General features: G+C 42.0%; 1 protein-coding gene across 1 annotated transcript in view; it reads right to left on the bottom strand.

Moving 5' to 3' along the window:
• Nucleotides 1–592: 592 nt before the first annotated feature.
• Nucleotides 593–22,186, bottom strand: part of qsox1 (quiescin Q6 sulfhydryl oxidase 1) — a 24,437-nt gene continuing 2,843 nt past the window's right edge. Inside the window, exons 3-13 of the mRNA XM_068591105.1 lie at nucleotides 22,164–22,186; nucleotides 21,890–21,992; nucleotides 20,745–20,835; nucleotides 20,351–20,496; nucleotides 17,407–17,541; nucleotides 17,202–17,331; nucleotides 11,240–11,362; nucleotides 9,254–9,392; nucleotides 7,811–7,987; nucleotides 3,209–3,370; nucleotides 593–2,499 (exon numbers count right to left, since the gene is read on the bottom strand). The exon at nucleotides 22,164–22,186 is cut by the window's right edge and continues 26 nt beyond it. Of these exons, the coding sequence (XP_068447206.1) occupies nucleotides 1,694–2,499; nucleotides 3,209–3,370; nucleotides 7,811–7,987; nucleotides 9,254–9,392; nucleotides 11,240–11,362; nucleotides 17,202–17,331; nucleotides 17,407–17,541; nucleotides 20,351–20,496; nucleotides 20,745–20,835; nucleotides 21,890–21,992; nucleotides 22,164–22,186 (2,035 nt within the window). The 3' untranslated portion in view covers nucleotides 593–1,693. The remainder of the gene's footprint in view (nucleotides 2,500–3,208; nucleotides 3,371–7,810; nucleotides 7,988–9,253; nucleotides 9,393–11,239; nucleotides 11,363–17,201; nucleotides 17,332–17,406; nucleotides 17,542–20,350; nucleotides 20,497–20,744; nucleotides 20,836–21,889; nucleotides 21,993–22,163) is intronic.

The following is a 22,186-nucleotide window of genomic DNA, read 5'->3' as shown; positions in this document are numbered from 1 at the left end:
GCTCCCTCTTTCATCCACCTCACCCGACCACCTCACCCATGTTACCCTCCCCGAGAGGCTGCTGCTGCTCCCCCCCCCCGCAGAGCTCACCTCCAAGTGTGTGAGGGAAGAAGCCCGATGAAAGCCGATTGCGTTTTAATAAAGTTTATTATCTGCAGGGAGCTAATCCTCAAGGGTAATCTCTCCCCTCTAGTCCTAAAGGAAAGCTGGATTACTCACTTGCTATAATCCCAATGAAATTGTTAGGATTTAGTTTGCGCTGCACAGCAGATGGCAACAGGCTTTTTCCTTCAACCTTGGCTGCTTTAACCCCCCATTTCTCCATGCGACACCCCGGCCCTCCTTGTCTCCTGTCCTGGTCGTCTTGGTCAAAACAAAAAACAAACGGAAAGTTGTTTTCGCCAAACCTTGCAATGAAAAACATCTGGGAGGATCTCGAAACATCTTCTGAGGTCTGAGTCAATACAGACAGGAACGAGGTTCAGCCCTGCTCTGTAAATTCATGTTGTTTGGTCATAAGAAACATAATAAGCCATTACCTTGACCTGCCTTAACAAACAACTGGTTTCACTTGCAGATGAAAAGCAACGAGTCCTTATCAAAAATATTTTTATTGATTCAGACAGAAGCAAAACAGAAAAACAGTGGAGATGACCAGCCGAGGCTTTACATCATGGACAAAAGCCAAAAACAAATCCTGCTTATTCTAAAACCTTGCCCAGTGTGAACATATGCGTCGCTCGCTCCACAACACTTCACAAACAACCAGAGTAGCTGTTGTGCGGACTCAGCAGTGTGATGTAATGTTTAAAGATGCGGCATAACGCTCAGTGTCATGGACAGTAAACCACCTCAAAGGAGTTGAACAACAAAGGGCTGATCCGCTCTTCTCTGGTGAAAGTTAGCGTGGACCCGCTGGTCCAGTCACAGTATTCAGCAATATGACGCAACGGGCAAGCCTTCAACGAACCCACAACGCATTTAGGGACTGGAACGGTTTAGTCTATACATTCAAAGAAATGTATTTCATTTAATACTTGATTAATTGACTTAAAACAGAAATATCTCAATGATTTATTTGAGGGAAAACAGTACCTCTGTAGTTTTAGATTTAACAGGACTTGTTTTAACCTATTTGAGTTATTTAAATGATTCAAATATTTTTTTTACGTGTAAAATCTAAAAATGTGGCCGAGATAAAAAAAAATATTGGTCATAGTACAAAGAAGTAGTTTAGGAGGTCTCAGCCCTACTCATACAAAAATACGAATTAAAATAAGAAAAATCTTTTACAAATGACCAAAAAAGCAACACAAATCACTTAGTACAAGACATGCATTAGTTGCATTTACTTCATACAAAACAAACAATTAATTATTCTCATATTGTGTTTCATTTTATGATCAAACAAAAATCTGAAATTATTATCCTTAATTCCAAACAGAAACCCACAATTTGGAAGGTCATCTGCTAATTTTCCCTTTCCCCTGCACTCCATTTAGCCGTAACACTTCCCCAACATTCAGGGTGAAGCGCGCCGTTTCCTGCTTTGGCTGCAGGTGACAGTTAAGTGGGCCGCCGAGCATCGCCCTAATCTTGACACATCCCCTTACAGTAACCTCAACCTTAGCCTACATGAACCTTTTGAACGGTAATTATTGCCGACTCAGCTCAAATTTGGATACACTTTGGTTCAGGGTAGGGCTACTTTACTCCGCCGTAGCCTGAGGCGGTATTTGAAGAAAAGATACATGACCATAAGGCACATGGAGGAAAGGAAATAAAGGATGACACACAGGCTGATGTCCACTTTGGAGAATCCAATGCTCAGGACAGACATCAAACGTCCCCTGTGGCTCAACTCGGCCTCCTCAACAAAGTGCTGGCCTGTCAGTCCTCGCTTCTGCAGCCGCTTCCTCTGCAGCCCCACGTCCAGCTCAAAGTCGGCTTCCACCGGCTGCAGGCCCGCCATCCCGAGCCCGGTGTCCAGCTCCATGCCGAGCCCAAACACAGGCCTTGGATCCTGCTCCTCGTTCCTCTGCAGGGTGCGCTGTTTGACCCGGCTGGAGGCGGCCAGCTGCAGCGCCTTGGCCTTGTAGTGCTGGTTGGCAAAGGAGTCGAGATCCACGATGTCCTCCTGCTGCTCTCGCATCCTCAAACCCACAATGCTCGGCTTCCTGTGGGCCTGCCGCCGGCCTCGACCCACCTCCATTTCAGGTTTGGCCCAGGGAGTCGTCTCCGATGTCTTACCCTCCACCTCATCTACTGCAGCTCCTTCCCCATCTTCCTCGTCTTCATCCCGTGGCCCCTCTTCCTCCTCTTCTTCCTCCTCCTCCCCCTCGTCCTGCACAGTGGATTGCGATGGCAGGGGATGCGACATGGAGTCCAAGGCCTCCCTGGCTTTCCTCTGTACACGTTCCTGAGCTGCTAAAGCTTGCTGCTGACTCACATGTTTCTCCTTTTGTTTTGCCAGGGTCTGGTTTTCATTTTCGAGGTAGTCTGACAGGACGAGGAAAAGAAAGACACAGGGACATCATTTCTAAAGTCATCACCTCTACTCTGGAATCAGATGCTTCACTTATCATCTTCTATAAATTTGAATCATCAGTGAACCTTACTCCAACTCAGAAATTATTTTTGTATTCACTCTTTACAGCAGAAAAAAGTTATATTATATAGTAGTACTGAAAAATAAACAAAAAACTACTGTCCATAATTTAGAGACGTTTAGAGACCCTGGGGTACGTGAAGGCACCCCAGGGTGCACGTGAGATTAATATAATATATACGTAAACTAACATCCATGAATCCATTAACTAACAATCATTTAAAATAGTTTATTAATACATATTCAATCAAATATAAGTGTAAGTTTATTAACTGAAATGTATATATTCTATAGTAAAATCAGACGCTAATTGCACAGCGCTGTGTGTTGCATATTTTTTTCAACCAAGAATGCTTTGCGCTGGTTAGGGTTTACTTGGATCACTGGAAAAAGATTATCTCAGCTCTTTTCACGTGTTCCACTTGCTGATAACGGGAATATTTGATCACACATCCTTTATTTAGCATTACGTTAAACAGAGCTGAACCATTGACCATATTTTTATTGACCATATATTTTTACACTTCTGTAGTTTGTTAAAAGACTTGAATTCATGAGATACGAGCTCTTCAGAAAAGAAACTGTGGCGTTAACCTGTACCTGTGAGGATACTGCTGGATGAGAAGTAGGACATGAGGAAGGGAAGAACATGCTTGGAGCTCCACTTGTGCTCCCCGTTTTTCTTCACCGAATGGCAGGCGGGGCACATTTCTGGTGAAGGCCACTGGACCTTCGGGAAGTTGGGGTCTTCACTCAAAGCACCTGCAGAGATAAAACACAGAAGCAGGGTTAGTGTTTTCCACCACAGATAATATGACACATTGCTTTCCATACTTTTGATACAGAACATTGGTTTCCCAGACTCTAAAGTACATTGTTTTTATGCCGTTCAACAAAAGAAGCCTATTTGCTCCACTACTACGGCTTTACACACATTAACGCACTAATAAGTACCTCCCTATCTTATCGTAGATTATGTACAAAGCCAACATTTTTTCCATGGATCCAGATTCATTGTCACATACAGGAATCACACGACATAAAGCACCCAGTCAGCTGCCTTCATCCATTGTTTCTTTTATTTTCCTTGTTGGTGCATTGACTTGAGGATGTAAGTGCTTTGAGGACTGGATGCAATCTGTGTTGAACCCATTTGATCTTGTCACAGTGCTCGTAAAAACTAAGTGCCCATATGCATATGTGTATGTATGTGTTTAAGTGTGTATATGTAAATCATCTGTCTGTGTTTTTGTGTGCACGTAATCTAGGGATTGATATTTGTGTGTGTGTGTGTGTGTGTGTTTGTGAGAGTATATGACAGGGTCTAACAAATGATCAATGGGCTTCTGGGATGTCCCAGTGGGAGGGGTGGCGAGATAATAGATGTGGCCAAAGTGGACAGCTTCCCCACACACACACACACACACACACACACACAAAGACACACACAGAGTTTTCAGGCAGCAGACCTCAGTGCTCTGGACCACCTGTCTTGTCCCCTCGCACCCTTTGAAAGCAAACTCCAATCTCCAAATTGAACATGAGAGCAATAGAAACCTCAGAGGGGCGCTGCCATTTTAATGAATTAGAAACTTTCTCCTTAACATGTTTTCTTTCATGTGGCCGCTGCCGACTCCCGCCCCTCGTCACTCACACACAACATGGCATCCATGCAAACAGACTGGCAGAGGACCAGGTTTACACACACAGAAATTCTCATACACAACACATTCACTATGCACAAATGCCCACACACGAACACATAGTGGCCTGTTGGTGACAACAATCAATTTATTACTAGGTGTGTGTGTACGTGTGTGTGAAGGGAAAAAAGGGGAGCAGCAGCAGGTCTGTCACTTCACAGCACTGTCAATTTACATCCTCTAGCACCTCCATCCCTGCTCCCTCCTCCGTCTCTCTGCCGCTCAAGATTAATCTCAGTCATATGCATGTGTGTACGCACTCTGCATACAGTACTTTACATAAAGGATACATCAATTTTACTGTGTCCTGGATGGGCTGCAGCCTGTGGGTGGGTGTGGGGGCTTTTATACATTTCAGCAGGTGAGAGCAGACGTGTGCACTAACACACACACACACACACACACACTTGCACACACGCGCCTCAGATCTCTTTCCCTATTCTAATCAGCTTGCCACGCTTGCGGCCAGGGTGACTTTAGCCATACCAGCCATATTGAGATTGCCACAATGGCCTGTCACGGAGATGTCATCACCGGCGCGTATACATATTCATTAGGTATAAATATGTATTGTTCAGCACGTCAAACGAGCTTCCTCAGCACTAATTTTGTAAGTGAGGATCACCTACACCGCACGGCATACTGAGCCATTAAGGCTGCTGTAGAGTGTGCATGATGTCAGGCTTTTTATGCTCATTTAAATAATCGGAAAAAAAATGTAAACCAGTGAATCTGTTTATTGTATGACAGATCTAACACTTCCAACTTTACTAAATACTGAAAACTGGCATTGAGTCTGTTGTTTAGTTTATTTGACATTATGAGCAAAAGGAGAGTAAATCAGACACGATTACAAAGATTTCAGGGATGATGTAATTAGGTCTAAAACTCATATCTACACTCTGAAATTTGCGAACTTAACAGAAAAATATACAATGATGCAATATTTCCTCCTAAAAGGTAATTAAAGTCCCACACAACAGAACATAAAGCGACAGATTGCCATTTTGGCTTTGAACATGACATTGAGATCATTGAGGCTGTGCTGATATAAATAAATGTTATGTATGCACCACACTGAGATGAGGTTGTACAGCTTTATCCTTCCAGAATAAAAGCTTCAACCTTCTGAGCTGTTGAATGTTTCCAACATTGGCCATTGGGTTCAACTCAACCCTTACCAATTGTGGTTTGTCACTTTTTAAACAGTCCCTAATTTAAGTAAACATTTTGAACATGTATTTTTTTTCTTAAAAAAAATATGTGTGCCATGTCATAATTAATGAAATAATCAAAGCAGTGCAAGAACACGGTAACAAAAGGGAGACAACACCACAAACTGGTCTAGTACGATGAGTCAGGAATCGCAACAACTGGTGCGAGGTCTTAACAACTAAATAAGACTTTTATAAAAATTAAATAAATAAACAAATAGTAATAAATATAATGACATGATTTCTAAAAAGTGAAAAGAGTATTTGTTAATCTCCATTTTATGTTTTACCTTTAAGAATGTCATAATCACATTTTAAAAAGGCCATAAAAAAAATCATGTCCTAGTATGGACACATTTCAAAGGACACCCAGTCCAATAAATATTGTTATGGTGTTACTATTCTGCATGAAGACATACACAACCCCGGTGCTGCGAACACAGCCATGAAGACAGCGAGGCCTGCTGCTGTTTTGTCTGTAGAAATGTGGATCGGTCTCAGCCTGTTGACAAGCAGCAACAGGACTGAGCTGCCACTGGTCTTAATTCTGCTGCTGCGAGGAGACCGAGGGCCCTGGGGCCTCTTTGTTGCCAGCTAAATTAATTGTTCGGACGCTTTACAAATAGCTGCTCTTTCATGCATGGCTGCTCCTGAAAGGAGGGGCGGGGAAGCCTGCTAAAGAGCTCCACTTTAGGCCAAGGGGAGAGGAGGGGTTGAGTGGATGGAGGCTCGGAGTGTGCTCTCCTCAGGGAGACGCCGCCGCTTATTGCTACAAACACAGCCAAACCCCCGTCTCCTCCCTCTCTCTCCTTCCGATTCACCCGACTTATCCCCTGTGGACCCCCGAGTCACCCTCCACCATGACTAACGCCCGCTGCACACGCCACAACTTTGACCCACGCTTGGAAAGGCTGCGTGCGTCTGTGTGCCTTTGGGAGGGGGAGGAAAAGAGGGGGAGAGTGTGTGGCTTGTGTCATGGTGTTTGCCACCTGCTGTCACACAGTACCTTGGGAATTGTGTGTGCGTGTGTGTGTGTGTGTGTGTGTGTGTGTGTGTGTGTGTGTGTGGGTATAAAGAGGGCTGGTTCCTGAGGGACTCATCCTGTGAGGATGCTGTGCCATTACTTGTCAAGCGGAGGATATGAGCCCCAGGGGATGGTGAGTGGAAAGAGAGGAAAACTGCTACAGAGATAGAGGAAGCAAGGGAAGACGGATGGTTGAAGGTGGCGGGTTGAGTAGTGTTTAAGTGTCTGGGGAGCAGACACTCGCAGGAACGGGTGTCCTTCTGGCCCCCGCTGTTCAGGACACAAGCTGTGCGTGAGTTAGACGAGGGGGCAGTCAACACAAACAAAAGATAGTGATTTAACAAAGTGGGCTGTTAATGACAGCCCCGTGCCTAATAAAATCACATGAACACGGAATAGGGAGGAGAGATGCTAGATGCTTAGGAGCTGCTTAATACTCACGGGACTGATGTGCAGAAGTGTAATATGCTGATACAGCACGGCCAAAAATGAGAAAACTTTGTGCATTCATATCCAGAACAAGAAAAGACGCCTGTACTGAGAAGAAACTAAAAAAAGGTACATTCAGTTGCAAAAAGGAAAGATGTCTGTGTAAAGCAAACTAAATGTTAATAAGTGGGTATTATGCTGCTTTCAAATAGATGACCTGGATGGAAATTCCTACTCATAGATTCCAGGTAATAGTGGGTTGTGTGGGATAATCAAAGTAAGGGTGTGAGAAGGATGAAACATGGCAAAAGGGTGGTGGGGGGCAGCAGATGATACTTGGAGGTCTAAGACGGGGAGACATCTGGTGTCTGATCTGAGGATCCATCCTTCCTCCTCCCCTCACCCCGCTTAGTCGTATTACAAAAGACTGACTGGCCATTAGAGGAAACTGGAACTGAAAAGCTTCCCCCAAAATTGAGTATGGAAATGTTTAAGATCCCAAAGTCTTAACAGGCACAGAAAAGAGGAGAGTGGAAAGGATGTTATGTAAAAAGTGTGAGGGGCAGAGATGGCTTCGCAAATGCATGCGGCATTCCACTGCATGGTCCAGCACTCACTTGAAACTGTTGTGTTTAATTTTCCATTGGCAATGGTTGAGGATATTACCTGCTATTTTTTTCCTGGTATCACCTCGGTTCCGGCCGATACAAACGAAGACACAAAAACACATTCTTTCTTCCTGTGTTGATTGTTTAGTTATGTAAAGCTAGGTATGTCCCAAGACCTCTAGTCTGGCCCAAAGGGAGCGACAGATGATGGTGCTGACTCCTACCTGCCACTCTGTTGTTGACCTGATTGTGTCTCGACCAAAGCCACAGCACCGCTGACGACAACGTGTTCACCTCCACCAAACTCTCGCTCGCCATGATCTCAAAGTGCTCGGCACACGACTTGCAGCCAAAGAAGCTGTGAACATAGCTTCTCATCGCACTCAGCACCTCCTGGGGATCTGGAAGGGAAATTACATTTTGTTGTTCACCATAAATCTGATCAAAATTATAAATGTGACGTATATGCAACTACAAAAACAATAACACAAACGCCTTCGTACCACTGATAATATTCCATGTCCTGATTAAGTTACTTTATATGTTTTTATAGCAACATCTTAAGTACTAAGCAACTATAAACTGTGGTTAAAGCTGTAATGAAAAACAGCATGTTTAGAAGAGTACGAATAATCGCAAAATGGCATGGATTACAAGCTGGTTGCATCCGTACATTCAAATGTACTGTTAACTTGCTAATGGCAGTGTCGGTCCACAGCTTCTTGGATTCCCACGGTTATGTGGGCCAGGAGTCACAGAGAGCTGGGTTAACCCCATATTGAGATGAATTATCTATGCGAATGGGATAACCCAATCTGGAGATTAACTACAGTTAACGCTCTGTGTGAATGGTGGCCATGCTGTTGTCTCAGGACTTCAACAGTCCACAAACATATTTTCCTGGAGCCGGTTGCTTTTGTTCTCAGCTTAGCAGGACCTTTAGATGTACGGTACTGACAGTAGAAGTGTGTCTGGGAGTGTGTGTGTGTGTGTGTGCTCTTCATGAAAATAAGAATGTGTTTGTGGTCAAACCTTTACCAATGTCTTCACACCTTTAATCTATGCTGGCTGTGTTTATGAATGAATGGAACTTCATGTTATGATCAACACTGTACTTTGTGTGTCTGTGCGTTTATTAAGCTGGTGGTCTGTGGGGGGCCAGATGGACACCCTTTTGGGCCAGTCCATCTGCAGGTCACATGATGGTCCGTAAACCTCGGGATTAACCTCTGTGTGTGTGTGTGTGTGTGTGTGTGTGTCGAAGGGAGATTATTGTTCTTGCCAGGAGTGGAGCCTCCGGTCATCTGCCTGTTTTATTAACCACTCACATTCCACTAATCTAACATAATCCCTTTTCACACAGTCACAATTAGGCTCAATTTTAACTGTGACAAAATGTCAACATTTTTGAAAAAAAAAATTCGATAATTCTGGACAAAACTTGATGATATTTTTGTGCGTTTTGTGTGTGATGTTATAATTAGGTCAGTGTAAAAAAAAAGCTTTCTAGCAAACATTCCTGGGCTAATTTGTTTACAAAGCCTCACAGAGCCCTCATTCTCAGCCCACTCCTGTCTTCATGAACTTTCAATGGGCCTTTTCATTCACTGGAATACAACCTTTGTGTTTGTGTGTACGTGTGCGTGCGTATGCGTGTGTGTACGTACCCGTGCCTCCTGTGCTATTGGCCTGGACAGTCAGAACATGGAAGAGAGTCCACATGCCGCAAGGGTAACGTCTAAAGTGTGGTTGTGAACCCTGACAGCCCACCCATCTCACTCCTTCAGGCAAGGCGGTGTCTGGAGACTGAGAGAGAAAGACAGACAGATTACTGACAAGTGGAAAGCAGGAAACACAGGAAAAAAGCTTGAAGGATCAATCTGGTGACATTCTGTATTTTTCTTATCGTCGACAAATCCCGAAAAAAGACCAAAAAACAACAATGAATTGCTCCTGCTAACAAGTATTGTCTGTGTTACCAAAGCCTCAGATTATTTATTAATCCGTATTATATAGAGCTGCAACTAATGATTATTTTATTGCCATGTGATCTGTTGATTTGTTTCTTGAACAATCAATTAGTTGTTTGATCGTTAAAATATCAGAACATTTTATACAGTATTTCCCAAAGGTCCTCAAATATCTTGTTTTATTTAGTCTAAGATATTTGATAAATTGTCATATAAAAGGAAGAAAAACAGAAAATATTAAATTTCTAAACAGCTGGACTGTTTGAAATGTTTCTCTTACAATAGGACAAAAAATCTAAATCTTTGCAGATTAATTTATTAGTGGATGACTAATCAATTACAAGATGTCCTTCTAGTGTTCATATGAGAGCATTGCTGACCAAAAACCATGAGCACCACACTGACGTGTTCTTTTACTATGAGAAACATGACTACAAGTGGTAGAAGTATCTCTGGTTAGAAATCACAATAACATGAATTAAACCTTTTGAGTAAGATTTTCTGAAAAACTATGATGCCCAGAATGTGTAAGAGCCATAGACAGAGTAGGGAAGTTGGAAAGTACTGAAAGGAATCCATATTTTGATCGTTTTGGCCTTTTTATGGGATTTGTTGACAATAAGACACATGTAAAATAAATCAGCTTCATCCTTTAAATGAGACTCCAAAGATTCTCTAAAAAGTAGAGCCTCTCCAGCATCTCCCCTCAACTTAATGAAAGCTCTTCCACGTAGTTTTCTTGATCAATAAGAAGTCAATCTCAGGTTAATGGCTCAGCCCTCCACTAATGAACCGGAGCTATCCAGATCCCTAACCACGAGCCACAGTTGAATCCAATAACATATTTTCTCTGACATAAAGTCGTTTCTCTCAATGCAATGCCATCGCCAGTGTGATTGACAGGGTTACTCACATGTCAATAGTAAAGATTTGGTACAGAGTCCATTTCCTCTGAGTCTATTCATACCTTTCCATTGATTCATTGATCAATTGATTTGCCTGCTAAAAGCTAATGATGTAAGTAAGTGACTCTTTCAATTTGCGAGAGGCGGCACTGGAGGCATGCAGGCTTCATTCCAAAGACAACAGCACATAGATCCTCAGCTGTATGTGCTGGCACAGATACAATAACAAAGTACATATTGAGAAATCTGGATGTTTGTAAAATACATTTTTATCTACTCAGTCAAGATCACATTTTAACATGTTTTGACTGGATAGGCATCAGTTTTGGTGCCTCTGAGGTGAGTTTGAAGTGATTATGTGCCCAGATTGACAGGTGACCTTGATATCTTGGTGGAACTAGGAGGCTCCTCTGAGAGAGACGTCTTCAAATCAGTCTTGGTGCATTATGTGATTTCCTGCCCTCTGTTCTTCCTGAAGCTGCTCACCTGTCTGGTCCTTTCTTGTCTCCCTCCCTCTCACTTTAAGATGCCTGTTCAGGCTCAAAAACAGTATGCGCTTTCCCTCAATTTGCATTAATGTTCTTCCTCGATGGAGCATGTAATGGACAGATCTCTGAATCCAATGAATACCAAAGATGAAAGATGACAAAAAAGTTAGCCAAGAACAATTTGTATGTTGGCTTGACTGATAATAAAAGAGGCCCAAGTTCATTGCATTATGGATACATACGGTGAAAACGTATTGGATATGTATCCATACAGCTCTCTCTTGACTCACCTGAGCCGTGTTATCCAGTATCTCTCTGATTGCCTCATAGGAAATCTCATCGCCAGTCTGGTTGTGTAGCCGAGAGTTTAAGGACTTCAAAAGGTTCATCACCAATGGACGGCCTGGAAAGTACTGTAGACATCAAACAACAGAGCACAATGGTGTTACGAGTGTTAGCATCAGAAGACAAAGCTGTTGATTTTGGCGCAAATGGGATGCAAGAAGGAATGCAATTAATCATTACATTCTTCATTAAGTATTGGTTTTGATCATCCATTCGATATTAAGGAGAAATTCCCATTGCGTTCATAAAAAATTTAAAAAGTATTCAGTTTGTTATTATTATTATTAAGAAGATTTCTGCCAAATATTTAAAAAGTTTCCAGCATGGCATGTACACTGTGCCAATTTTTATATCTTCTAATTATAAAAGTGTTGTTTCTCATGTTCTAATACTGATGCTGATACTTCTTCATATTCAGACTCCTTCTACTAAAATGATTGGTTTCAATCGTCATCTTTATCTTCAATTAACATATTTTTTGTCCTTGCAATAGAGATGTAATTTCTAGATTATTAGTGGCCAACTTATCCTCAACCATGTTGTTCACGAGGTTTATGAGCTGCACAGAAGTTGTGGTTGCATGTTTTCCCTGAAAAAGAAACTCACTAAATGTGACAGCAGCCAAACTTAAGCCTCTTCCTTCTTTAAGATCCATTTCCTAAGCCACTAACAACCACTTAACCACTGTCTACTCAGCACTTCCTCCTGATGTGTATTTACATCCTTTCAAACTAGCACTACCATGGTAACAACTAAAACTGGGAGGAAACATGACACTGTAACTAGCAAAGAGGGAGGCACATGAAGAGAAAGAGGAAATCCAGCTGATGGCTGTCTGATACCAGTGATGACAGAGTGAAGACAGACACAGACGAACGTGTCTTCACACATACGGTACTGACAATAGAAACAGCTGATGTCTTCAGGGAAGAGCGTTTAATACATTTCAGCTAAGTGTGCTTCCTTTTCTTGCTGTAAGCCTGTCTTTGGAAAAGTTTATGGTGATGGTCCTATTTCTCAGAAATAGATGCAGCTAAGGGATCAAGCTCTTTTTCCAAGACTCAAACAACAAACAAATACACAACTTCCATGGGAACTTTAATTGAGCTCTGCAACTAAAGTATTTTTTAATCTTTTTATCGATGGGTCAATTTATCTATAAAGTCATTAAATAGATAAGAATTCCAATTAAATTATCCCAGAGCTCAAGGGGATGTCTTTTTCTGCCAAGCACCAGTCCAAAACAAAGATTTACCGTCATGTATGACAAAGAAAAGCATCACATCGTCACATCTGAGAAGCTGATTCAAGCAAAGGTTTGCTAAAAAAACAAGTTGGATTAGATTATCAAAAAAGTGGCCGGGTCATTTTCTGTAAATCGATTCATCTACTTTGTTGTAATAGACAGAACCATCTCTCAACAATGTTTGTCTTCATAGTTCTTGTCAAAGTGCACGGGCACAATAGAGGTCTTCGAAGTTGTGGTGAATCTGAGGGAGAATAAATAAAAGAAAAACAGACGACAGATCCAGCTCGTGTCAACTAACATGTGAACCTTTTTTTAAATTGGCCTTCACCATTTGTTCATCTGAATATGCTTACAGACGCATGCTTTTCAGTCAATGGCTCAGCCGTCTGTTCCTCACCCTCTAACAGGATCTTTGCGTTACACCCCGACCACTTAACCAGACCCCCAGTGATCTGCTTAAACCTTTTTGTCCAAAGCTACCGGAGTCCTGTGTCCTTCCCTCTGCACCACAGCACTCTTGACTCCATGCAGCGTCCTTCACCATTCATCAACTTGGCCTCCAGAAAACTGTGTTTCTGTTCATCAACAGCTGACATTTAACATATTGGTTCATACTGGGCCAATACATTTATGAAATACCTACTGAACATTCATCATCTCCTATAATTGCTTTCAATATTGATTCAACAGCAAACATTTTCTGTCTCCCCACACACACACGCACACACTCTCAAGGTACAATGTAAAGGGCAGACAAAAGCCTCCGATGTGTGCTCGCTGCTGGGAGAGTGATATAACAGGTTTAGGTTTGGATCTGGGGTCTGGATGCCACCCGGTCAGAAAAGCTCATTAAACAGCCATATGAATTTAACCAGAAGAGAAAACGCAGGTGTTTTCCACTAATGGGTTTAAGTTAGCATCACCAAAGCAACACTATTCATGAGCTTTCTTGGTCTGCTGCTGGCCTAAAAGCTGAACAAAATGTTCACCGTGTTCAACCTTTTCGTTGAATTATGTGCCAAAAACAGTGACAGGCATTGAAGGACGACAAGTCAAGTGACAGCATTCACTTTCAGGTGACAGTGGGAAAGTCCAAATTCAGATTTAACAGACTTGCACAAAAAATGTTAGAATGTTATACAAAAAATAATGACGTCCGTTTTCCACATACAAGATGTAGTTACAGAAGACTTTTATGATTCATGAATACTCTGGGGAACAGTGCAAGTATTTAGTTACTAGTTATGAGAGGCAATATGCTTCTTTTAGATAATGCATCAACAACAAACATCACAGATACACAACAACAAATTAAACCCTACTTGAAACTAGACACTTATCCAATAACATTTGTGAGCCGACAGCCATTTAATCGATTAAAATATACGATTCAATATTGGGAATGCCAAGTGATCAAACTGTAAACACATCATTTTATCATCTCTAGATATCTCCTTCTACATTTGTTCTCCTTATCTTGAAAACACACACATACACGCACACGCACACGCACACACACACACACACACACACACACACACACACACACACACACACACACCATCCTCTAACCCTGTATCCCTCCTGACCCCATACCAGTTGGACCATGACAATCCCCTTCACCCCGGCAATATGTCATCCTGATCCGATTAGTATCAGCAGCACTTGAGAAACCGCAAGCTCCTTGTGGTGAGGGTCCCAAGAGGGAGGCATCTGTTGGCTGCAGCAGGACAGACCAAGGCAGGCGCGGGGCAAAAGACAGGGGTGAAGCGCCATAATAATAATCTAACTTCAATTCCCCCTGGGGAGCCTGAGAGGGAGCTGCAGACGCGTGCCACAGCCATGCAAACAGCAGCCTCATCTTTAGACACATATACTTATTATTATTATAGTTATGCACTATCGCTATGGGCAAACTACAACAAGAAAAACAGTTCAATGAATTTACTTATTTGCAAATTGCTTATTAAAACAGACATAATTACGCAGACGTCTGGTTTTGAGAAAAGCACAGAGCATCTTTAGTAATATAGGTATATTTGAACATTATGTCCTGAGCCCTGACGTGCGAAGGATGAGGCCTGTGTCCCTTTAGTCCAAAGCCCCCCTCTTAATTCTTTGTTTTATTCCTCTGCCCCTCTGGGCTGAAGGGCTTCTTTCAAGAAAAGCAGGATAGAGGTGTAATCCTTAAAAACCTCGCTGTAATGCTCCCAATGCTTCCAAGATCCACTTTTTTAAATCCTAATATACATGTAGAGGCTTCATAAATCCGGCTTCAGCCTGACAAGACAGTAAATCTAGTAATATTATGACTGGGTCAAAAAAAATAAAAGAAGAAGAAGAAAAAAAACAACCCCCATGTTTTCATGTTTGGGTGGAGACGCAATGATGGGATTATTGTGGATTGAAAAGAAACAAACAATTCGTGGAATTACAATTCTTGGACAGAACACAGTAATATTTTTTAGGTCAAGTAAAACCAATAAAAAAACATGCAGGAGATTAATACATGTATATTTACACACAGACTTTGCGTGCCCTCAAGATGTACATAACAATGATTATATATTATATTATCATATTATTATATGATTTTATAAAGAGGATTGTTGATAAATTAATCAAGAAAACAACTGTCTGCTTAGCAATGGAAATGAATTGTGACCCCTAGACCTTCATACCACCCATGCCAACACACCCATAATGTGTGCAAAAACACTCCAGTAATTATTCAGTTTGGTAAAAATAAAAAAAGTGCTTCATGATTGAGGAAATGTGTCACCAGCATGAAGTGATGACACTCACAGGACATTGTGAGTCACTTCCACTCATCTAATCACATGACTCACGCAGAGTTCAGGTGGCAGATTTTTTTTAAATACATTGCATCAGTAATCTAGAAGAGAGATAATTTCTCCATGAATCAACAGTCATTTGAATATAGACGAAAAACAACAATAGAGAAAAAGAGGTTTCTTCTAAGCTTAAAATACTTTCAATTGTCTCATATTTTGCATCCTAACGGCATCATATTCAACGGAATATTGACATTTAGGCCTTAAAAATGCGTTTGCTTTTCAAAATAAACCAAATCCCGTTCAAGTCTGGTTTCACATCCACAGTACTTGCTTGTCTTACATGACCTGCTCCTAACAAGCTGACTGACTGAAAGGATTCGGCCTATTTGAAGCGAGATCCGTCAGTCAAATGACAATACGGACTGTCACAAGTCGCGGTTAGCAATGAAGGCCTCCTCAGCAACACAAAGCCCAGCTGAGCGGCTGGTCCATCATGGTAGTGGGACAGGGTAAAAAATACCACTGGGACCTGCCGCTATTGACTAAACAAACTGGAACTAATGGGAGTCCTCAGTGCTCTGCCCCTCAACCACACACACACACACACACACACACACACACACACACACACACACACACACACACACACACACACACACACACACACACACACACTACTACAACTCCTCCCTAGAGAGGGAGATATAATCACAGAGATTGGTGGCAGACTTGGGCAGTGAGACAGCCTGGTGCATAGCCAAAAGGCACAGGGCTCGCAGGTCAGGCCTCATCATTACAACATGTTTTCCTGGCTGGCACACTTTAGAGACGAAAAGAGAGAGCGAGGCAGAAGGTGATCGCTAACGCAAAAAGATGAGGATTGAAGATGGTTGTTTTGGTGAACCACAGAGAACTGGCACGTTCACAATTATCTAAAGAGATGCCTGTGGGAAAACATGCGCAGTAAAACTGCATAAGGAGGATGAGGAAGAGGGGTGGCTGTGTCTGTGTAAATCCTCTGGGCTGCGAGTGGGTGGCAGCCACGCTTCAATCCCCCAGGGAGCCAACGTGAAGAGGGTCAACTATACCCAAGAGAGTGTTTGTGCTCCTGCTCGAGTCAATGGCATCCACTTCTGCTGCCGATAGTGTGTGTGTGTGTGTGTGTGTGTGTGCGCATGTTGAAAAGCAAAACTACTAACAAAATCTAACAAAACAATGAATTGGGAAAATTTGCTAAAAAATCAAATTAGCATGGTTTTAAAAGAGGGCCATGAGCTAAATACTGCAAAACAACAGTTCAAATCTACATGATCAAACATTCTGCTGTCTCACTCTCCATCTGGTGGTGACCTACTGTAACTACACATTTGTAAAATAGGTTGGTCTTTTTTTGTTTTCTGACTATTTTCCAGACAATTTTCTAATTTGTTTTAATAGGAACAAAATCAGTTTCAAACATATGTTATGTCCCTATGAATACAAAAGGTGGTGTCATAGTTTACAGTAAACAATCCTCTGTCCCCTGGTGACCAGGGCGCTAACAAAATGCGGAAAAAAGTGAGCGCTGCTTATTATGCAACATTGGGCTTCTAAATGAGAAAACAATGAATGTAACAAATACAGCATGTTTGTAAAGCAAGTGTTTTTTTAAATCAGATGTTTTACCTGGATTTTGTGTTAATGACATAGTTAACCAATCTTTCTAATATTTAAAACAAACATAAAAAAATTAAATATTACAAAATAACAAGCTGAATATCATTTGGTTTACACATTGTGTCTATCTTGTGTGTGTGTGTGTGTGTGTGTGTGTGTGTGTGTGTGTGTATGTGTACGCAGCACTCTCTCCATTAACTCTACCTTCGCCAGAACAGATGTGTACTTCTTGAGAGAAGTCAGGGCCTCTCCCTTGATGACAGTATGAGCAGCCAGCTCCACACGCAGAGAGAAGTGCAGCGTCGACTCCAGGTCGGCCATGTACACTTTGTACCTGGAGACACACCTCTGGTCAACAAATGATACGCTTGAGCAGACAGAAAGAGAGAGCAGCATGCATTGTTCATACTTGTTGAAGGGTCTCCAGGGCTCTTGTGTGTTGTTGGTGAGGACGCCTGCGGTGACCGGTGGAGGCTTTCCTGACCGCGTCACTCCCGGCAGCCTCTGGAGGGCGTAAGAGTAGAAAGTACGAGCCTCAATGTTGCTGAGGGAGAGAAGGACAGGTGAGACTGACCCTTAGGTCACTCAAATAAACTTCATGCACAAACGTATGTGGACTCTTGCTTTTGACATGATAATCATCCCATGCAAAAAGAGAGCTCCTTAAAGAAATGTTTCTCCGGTTTGCTGTGAAAGAATCTGACCAGTTAAAAGCCTTCGAAGCAGGAACTAAAACTTAGATAGAAAGCCAGACCGTATCACCCAACATCAGTGGTCGATCACACTAATGCTCTTATGGCAGAATGGGAGCAAAGTTCTGCAGCCGAGTTACAAAGTATTGTATGAAGCCGAGATGAAAGAGTGGAATCTGTTATATACCCAAATCATTTTGGAATGAAATGTTAGACAGTCACGTATGAGATCACTGTGTGCCTGTCCACAAACCTTTGGCCATTTAGTTTACATGAACCCCAGTTTGCACAGCCATGTCAAAATGCAGTTTAAAAAAAATAAAAAATTCAACCTTTTGTTTCAGCAGTCCACTCCTATAAAAAAAATGGTTTATGACCTTTATTTTTTTTGTGGCCATATACTTCACACACTTACGGGAACGCATTTCAAATGCTGAACAGATGGTGCCAGAGTAGCATGAAACTGAGTGAGAGAGAGAGAGAGAGAGAGAGAGAGAGAGAGAGAGGGAGAGAAAGAGAGAGAGAGAGAGAGAGAGAGAGAGAGAGAGCGCTGATCATTTAGCCTTGTGATAACCCTGCAACGGGAACTGCAGCCATTAATGTGCTCTCTCTCATTTGCTTTCTCCCCTTGTCAGGGTCAGAGAGCGAGACAGCGTGAGAGGGAGAGAGAGCATCGTAAAACTGGAACAGGATGGTAATAAGGACGATGGATACTCTGTGCCCACGCTCACTCACACCAGCCCGGGACTCAATTACACCTGCGTGTCTGGTGGGAGTGTACAGATGTGGAGGGAGAGCCATTCATCCAGCGATCCCCAGGGCCGGTGGGCAGGAAGGCATCGGGGTGGGCTGGGAGGGAATGCATTCACCTGGGACCAGCACACATTACATGCATGACGGATGTGAGACGCCCTCTGCACACACACACACACACACACACACGCAGGCACACTCCGCTCTCCTAGGATCAATCAGACATTCAGTGATGATGGGAGGCCATCTGTCGCTGTGTGCGGCTGGGGCTTGTTTGGCAGGTGAAGCCAGAAAAGCAATGGCATTGTTTTCATGCAAGAAATTAAAAAACCTCCCCTCTGTACAGTGATGGAAATGAGCGGGGTTGGAAGGGGAGAGATGGGGGGTGAATAAATAAATCAGCAATAAATCATTTCCTTTTTGCATTTGTCAACTAAAAAGAGTCCTCTTTGCATGCCAAGTTATTGAAACAGCCAAACAAAGAGGCAGAAACAGCAGATGAATTTGCAGGGTGAGGAATGATCAGCGCCGCTTTATGATGGTGAATAATGGGAGCGGTTTTGATGCTCTGATCCCATTAAGAGGCCAGATGTTTAAAAGTATTCTCATGAATAGGGTTCAGATAATGAGCACACGATGAAGGTGTACTGCAGAAAGCAAAGTCGTGACGTTAGGAACAATACGAACCAAAAGGAAATAAACATGGCGTTGGTGTATTTCAGATCAAGCCAAATGGAAATTAGAGATATATATATATATACACATATATAAACAATTATCAATATGTACAAGCTACAGTACACACAAGATATTTACAGAAACAGTTCATGTTCCTTTCCCATATCACATCCACCCACTTGCTTTTAAAAGTTACTTAATTAAAACTGTTTAACATCTCTTTGACTCACTGTCTTATCCTGCATGTCTGTATCTATTTGGAATTCTCCTAATAAGGATGGGGGTGTATTATTTCTTGAACCTACAACAAGTGATGGCCTTTCTTTAGATCAAAGTTCATGATGAAAATAAAAACTTTGGCCGTAATTTGTAGATGCAACCTATTGCACTGACAAATTGTGGTGGATAGAAAACATATTCAGAATGGTAACAACATTGTTCTTCCAGCGAACTGTGTTGTACTCCACAGATACCAGTAGGCATTTCTGGATGTTCTTTGGTTATGCACTGTTAGATCCTGTAGGAGGGTGCACATGTTATCGTAACGCCATGGTAAATATTACAGTTTGGCACAACCGCAATCTGGCCTTTTCTATTTGCATGATTACATATTGGGTTTGTCAGCTTTAGGGCTGTCCTGAGCCAGCTATTGTGGAAAGGAACAATAAAACCTGCACTGACACCGACCTCTCCTGTAAGATCTGTCCCAACTGACAGCAACTGAAATTCTGAGGTCACCAAATCTCATGAACTAAAGATACTGATACGTGTGTAACGTCTACCACACTCAGGGCGCACTCAGACCTGAATCCTGCTGGCGAAACGTGAACAGGTGAGTTGGACAAAAGTAGGAAATGGGGGAGGTTTTCATTTTAAAAACTAACAAAAGAAGAACACAGCATCTGTTTTAAAGTATGCAACATAAATAAAAAGCTGAACAAGTATGGCATATGATATGGTGGAGAGAGGCGACCGCGTTCTAAAGTGGTTTCATATAATACGGCAGTCAGACTAATTTGTCTAAGAAAACAACTTGTATCTGCTGATGCTTGAAATGTAAATACAGCACACCCTTCAGCAGGGAGAGACCTACTAGACACTGGATGTGGTTTAAAACCGGTGTAAAAATGTCCTCATTATTACCATTAGGGATAAATTATACATGTATAACGAAATTCAGAAAACAATATTTTATTATTGATGGGATTTGAAGACTGCACAGGTACTCACACTTTAAGTCTGGTGAAGTTGCCTTCAGGAGAGTAGAGGTAGCAGGATGGAAACTCAGTCACTCCCAGTTTGGTGACCAGACCTCTCTCAGTGCTCAGGACTCTCCGCACTGCGACATTCTCAAACTGTAACAGGTCTAGTGTTACCTGAAGAACAGAGAACACACAGAGTTTAATTTCAACATACTAATTTGGTGTATGGCATGTGATGTCCAAGCATTACCGATCAAATATTACAACAGCTTATTTTGACCACAAATGTTCTATTATTGGCTGAAGTTAGACATACATAGCTGGAGAGAAACTTCATGCATGTCTCTTGTGCTGCCCGGTAAGAAATGATATTCCAGAGAAAGAAACACACAGCTCAGGTTGATGGAAACACGAGCCGTTACCTCTCGACCGATGTAGGATTTAGTGTCCTCAAAGATCAGAGCCATGTGTTGCACGTTGTTGGTCTCAAAGAAGCTGTCGATCTCTGCTTGGCTGGTGAGAGAGAGATGAGCAGACGAAACATAAGACAAGAATCCCAGGTAGGAGTTATGCTAAGCCGGGAAGAAACGCCGAACATTACCGATAAATCTGAGGGATCAACTACTGATCCAGCAAAGATCAAAAAGTAAGTCAGTTATGGACATATTTCATCTTAAAAGTAAAAAGGGAACATTCTGACGTTAAATTGAGAAGACTTTAATAAATTTGGGTTAAAGTTTGACACATCCCTGCACAAGACTATTTTTTATCTGGTGAGCATCAACACCCACAATCACAAACTTTAAAACTACATTCATATCTGGTTTCAAGTATGTTATTACCACACAACAATTACATACTTCATACCTCCATACTTTTGGTTGAGAAAAGCTGTGAGGCAAGAAAGCACAAGGCTTCAAGCCGACTATTTCTTTTTGTAAAAGAAGAAGAGGAAGAAGAAAACCCCATGATTCTGTGACAAGCAACATTACTTTCCCTTCAAACCTTAAAAGAGACACAAACTTGACTTCCTGCTTCCTTTTCCTGCACTGCCATGTTGATAAACGAAGTGCAAAGCTTGTGTCTGAATACATGCAAGGCCTTATGTGAGCAGAGCAGGGAGGCCTCATACAGAACAGCTAAAGAAGACCTTTCTTCTTAGTGGAAACATTTTTAATAAAAAAACAGCGCAGCAGCTCATGATACCACGAGATAACATTATGCAACATGATGGAAATAAGATCCGATCACAACAAACAACAAAGTATACTTAAACTATAATTAAAAACTGTGTTCAATAGAAGTGTGGGATATAATATGGACTTGTTTACATTTAGTCCTTCCTTACAGTGCATGTAACTAGATTTAAAACAAATATAATTATTATTTGCAGCTACTCTAATAGAATGCACGTTTGCAAAAACATGACTTGCATATTGTAAAAATATAGTTTCATACCTAGTTACTCAATAAAAATAAACCATAAGTGCATGTCATCAGGACAGATTAGTCAGTGAGTGATTGATGGATAGATTAATGTTTGAAAATTGGGTGTGAGTGTGTTTACCTGGTGGGCTCCAGTGGGGGGCAGGCGGGGGGCCACGGCTCCTCATGGCTTTCCAGTTTGTCTATGATCCTGTGACGGAGGACCCGAACTTCATGAGTAGAAACTGGAGATCAAAGGGCATCAAGATATAATACTCCGTCGCTGATTGTCCTTCACTAATGACTACCTGAGCATATATACAAACAATTACAAACGGCAGCTTCTCTATGAAAGACTGGCCTGAGTTGTTATATTTTCACTGGCCTGAGTTGCACGTGTGTGCGTGTGGTAGTACCTTTAAAAGACTGTCCTTTAGAC

This window comes from Clinocottus analis, unplaced genomic scaffold, assembly GCF_023055335.1.
Source record: "Clinocottus analis isolate CAN_PGR_092001 unplaced genomic scaffold, fCliAna1.0.p SCAF_25, whole genome shotgun sequence".
In the NCBI taxonomy this organism is placed as follows: Eukaryota; Metazoa; Chordata; class Actinopteri; order Perciformes; family Cottidae; genus Clinocottus; species Clinocottus analis.
This window is presented reverse-complemented; position numbering and strand designations above follow the sequence as displayed.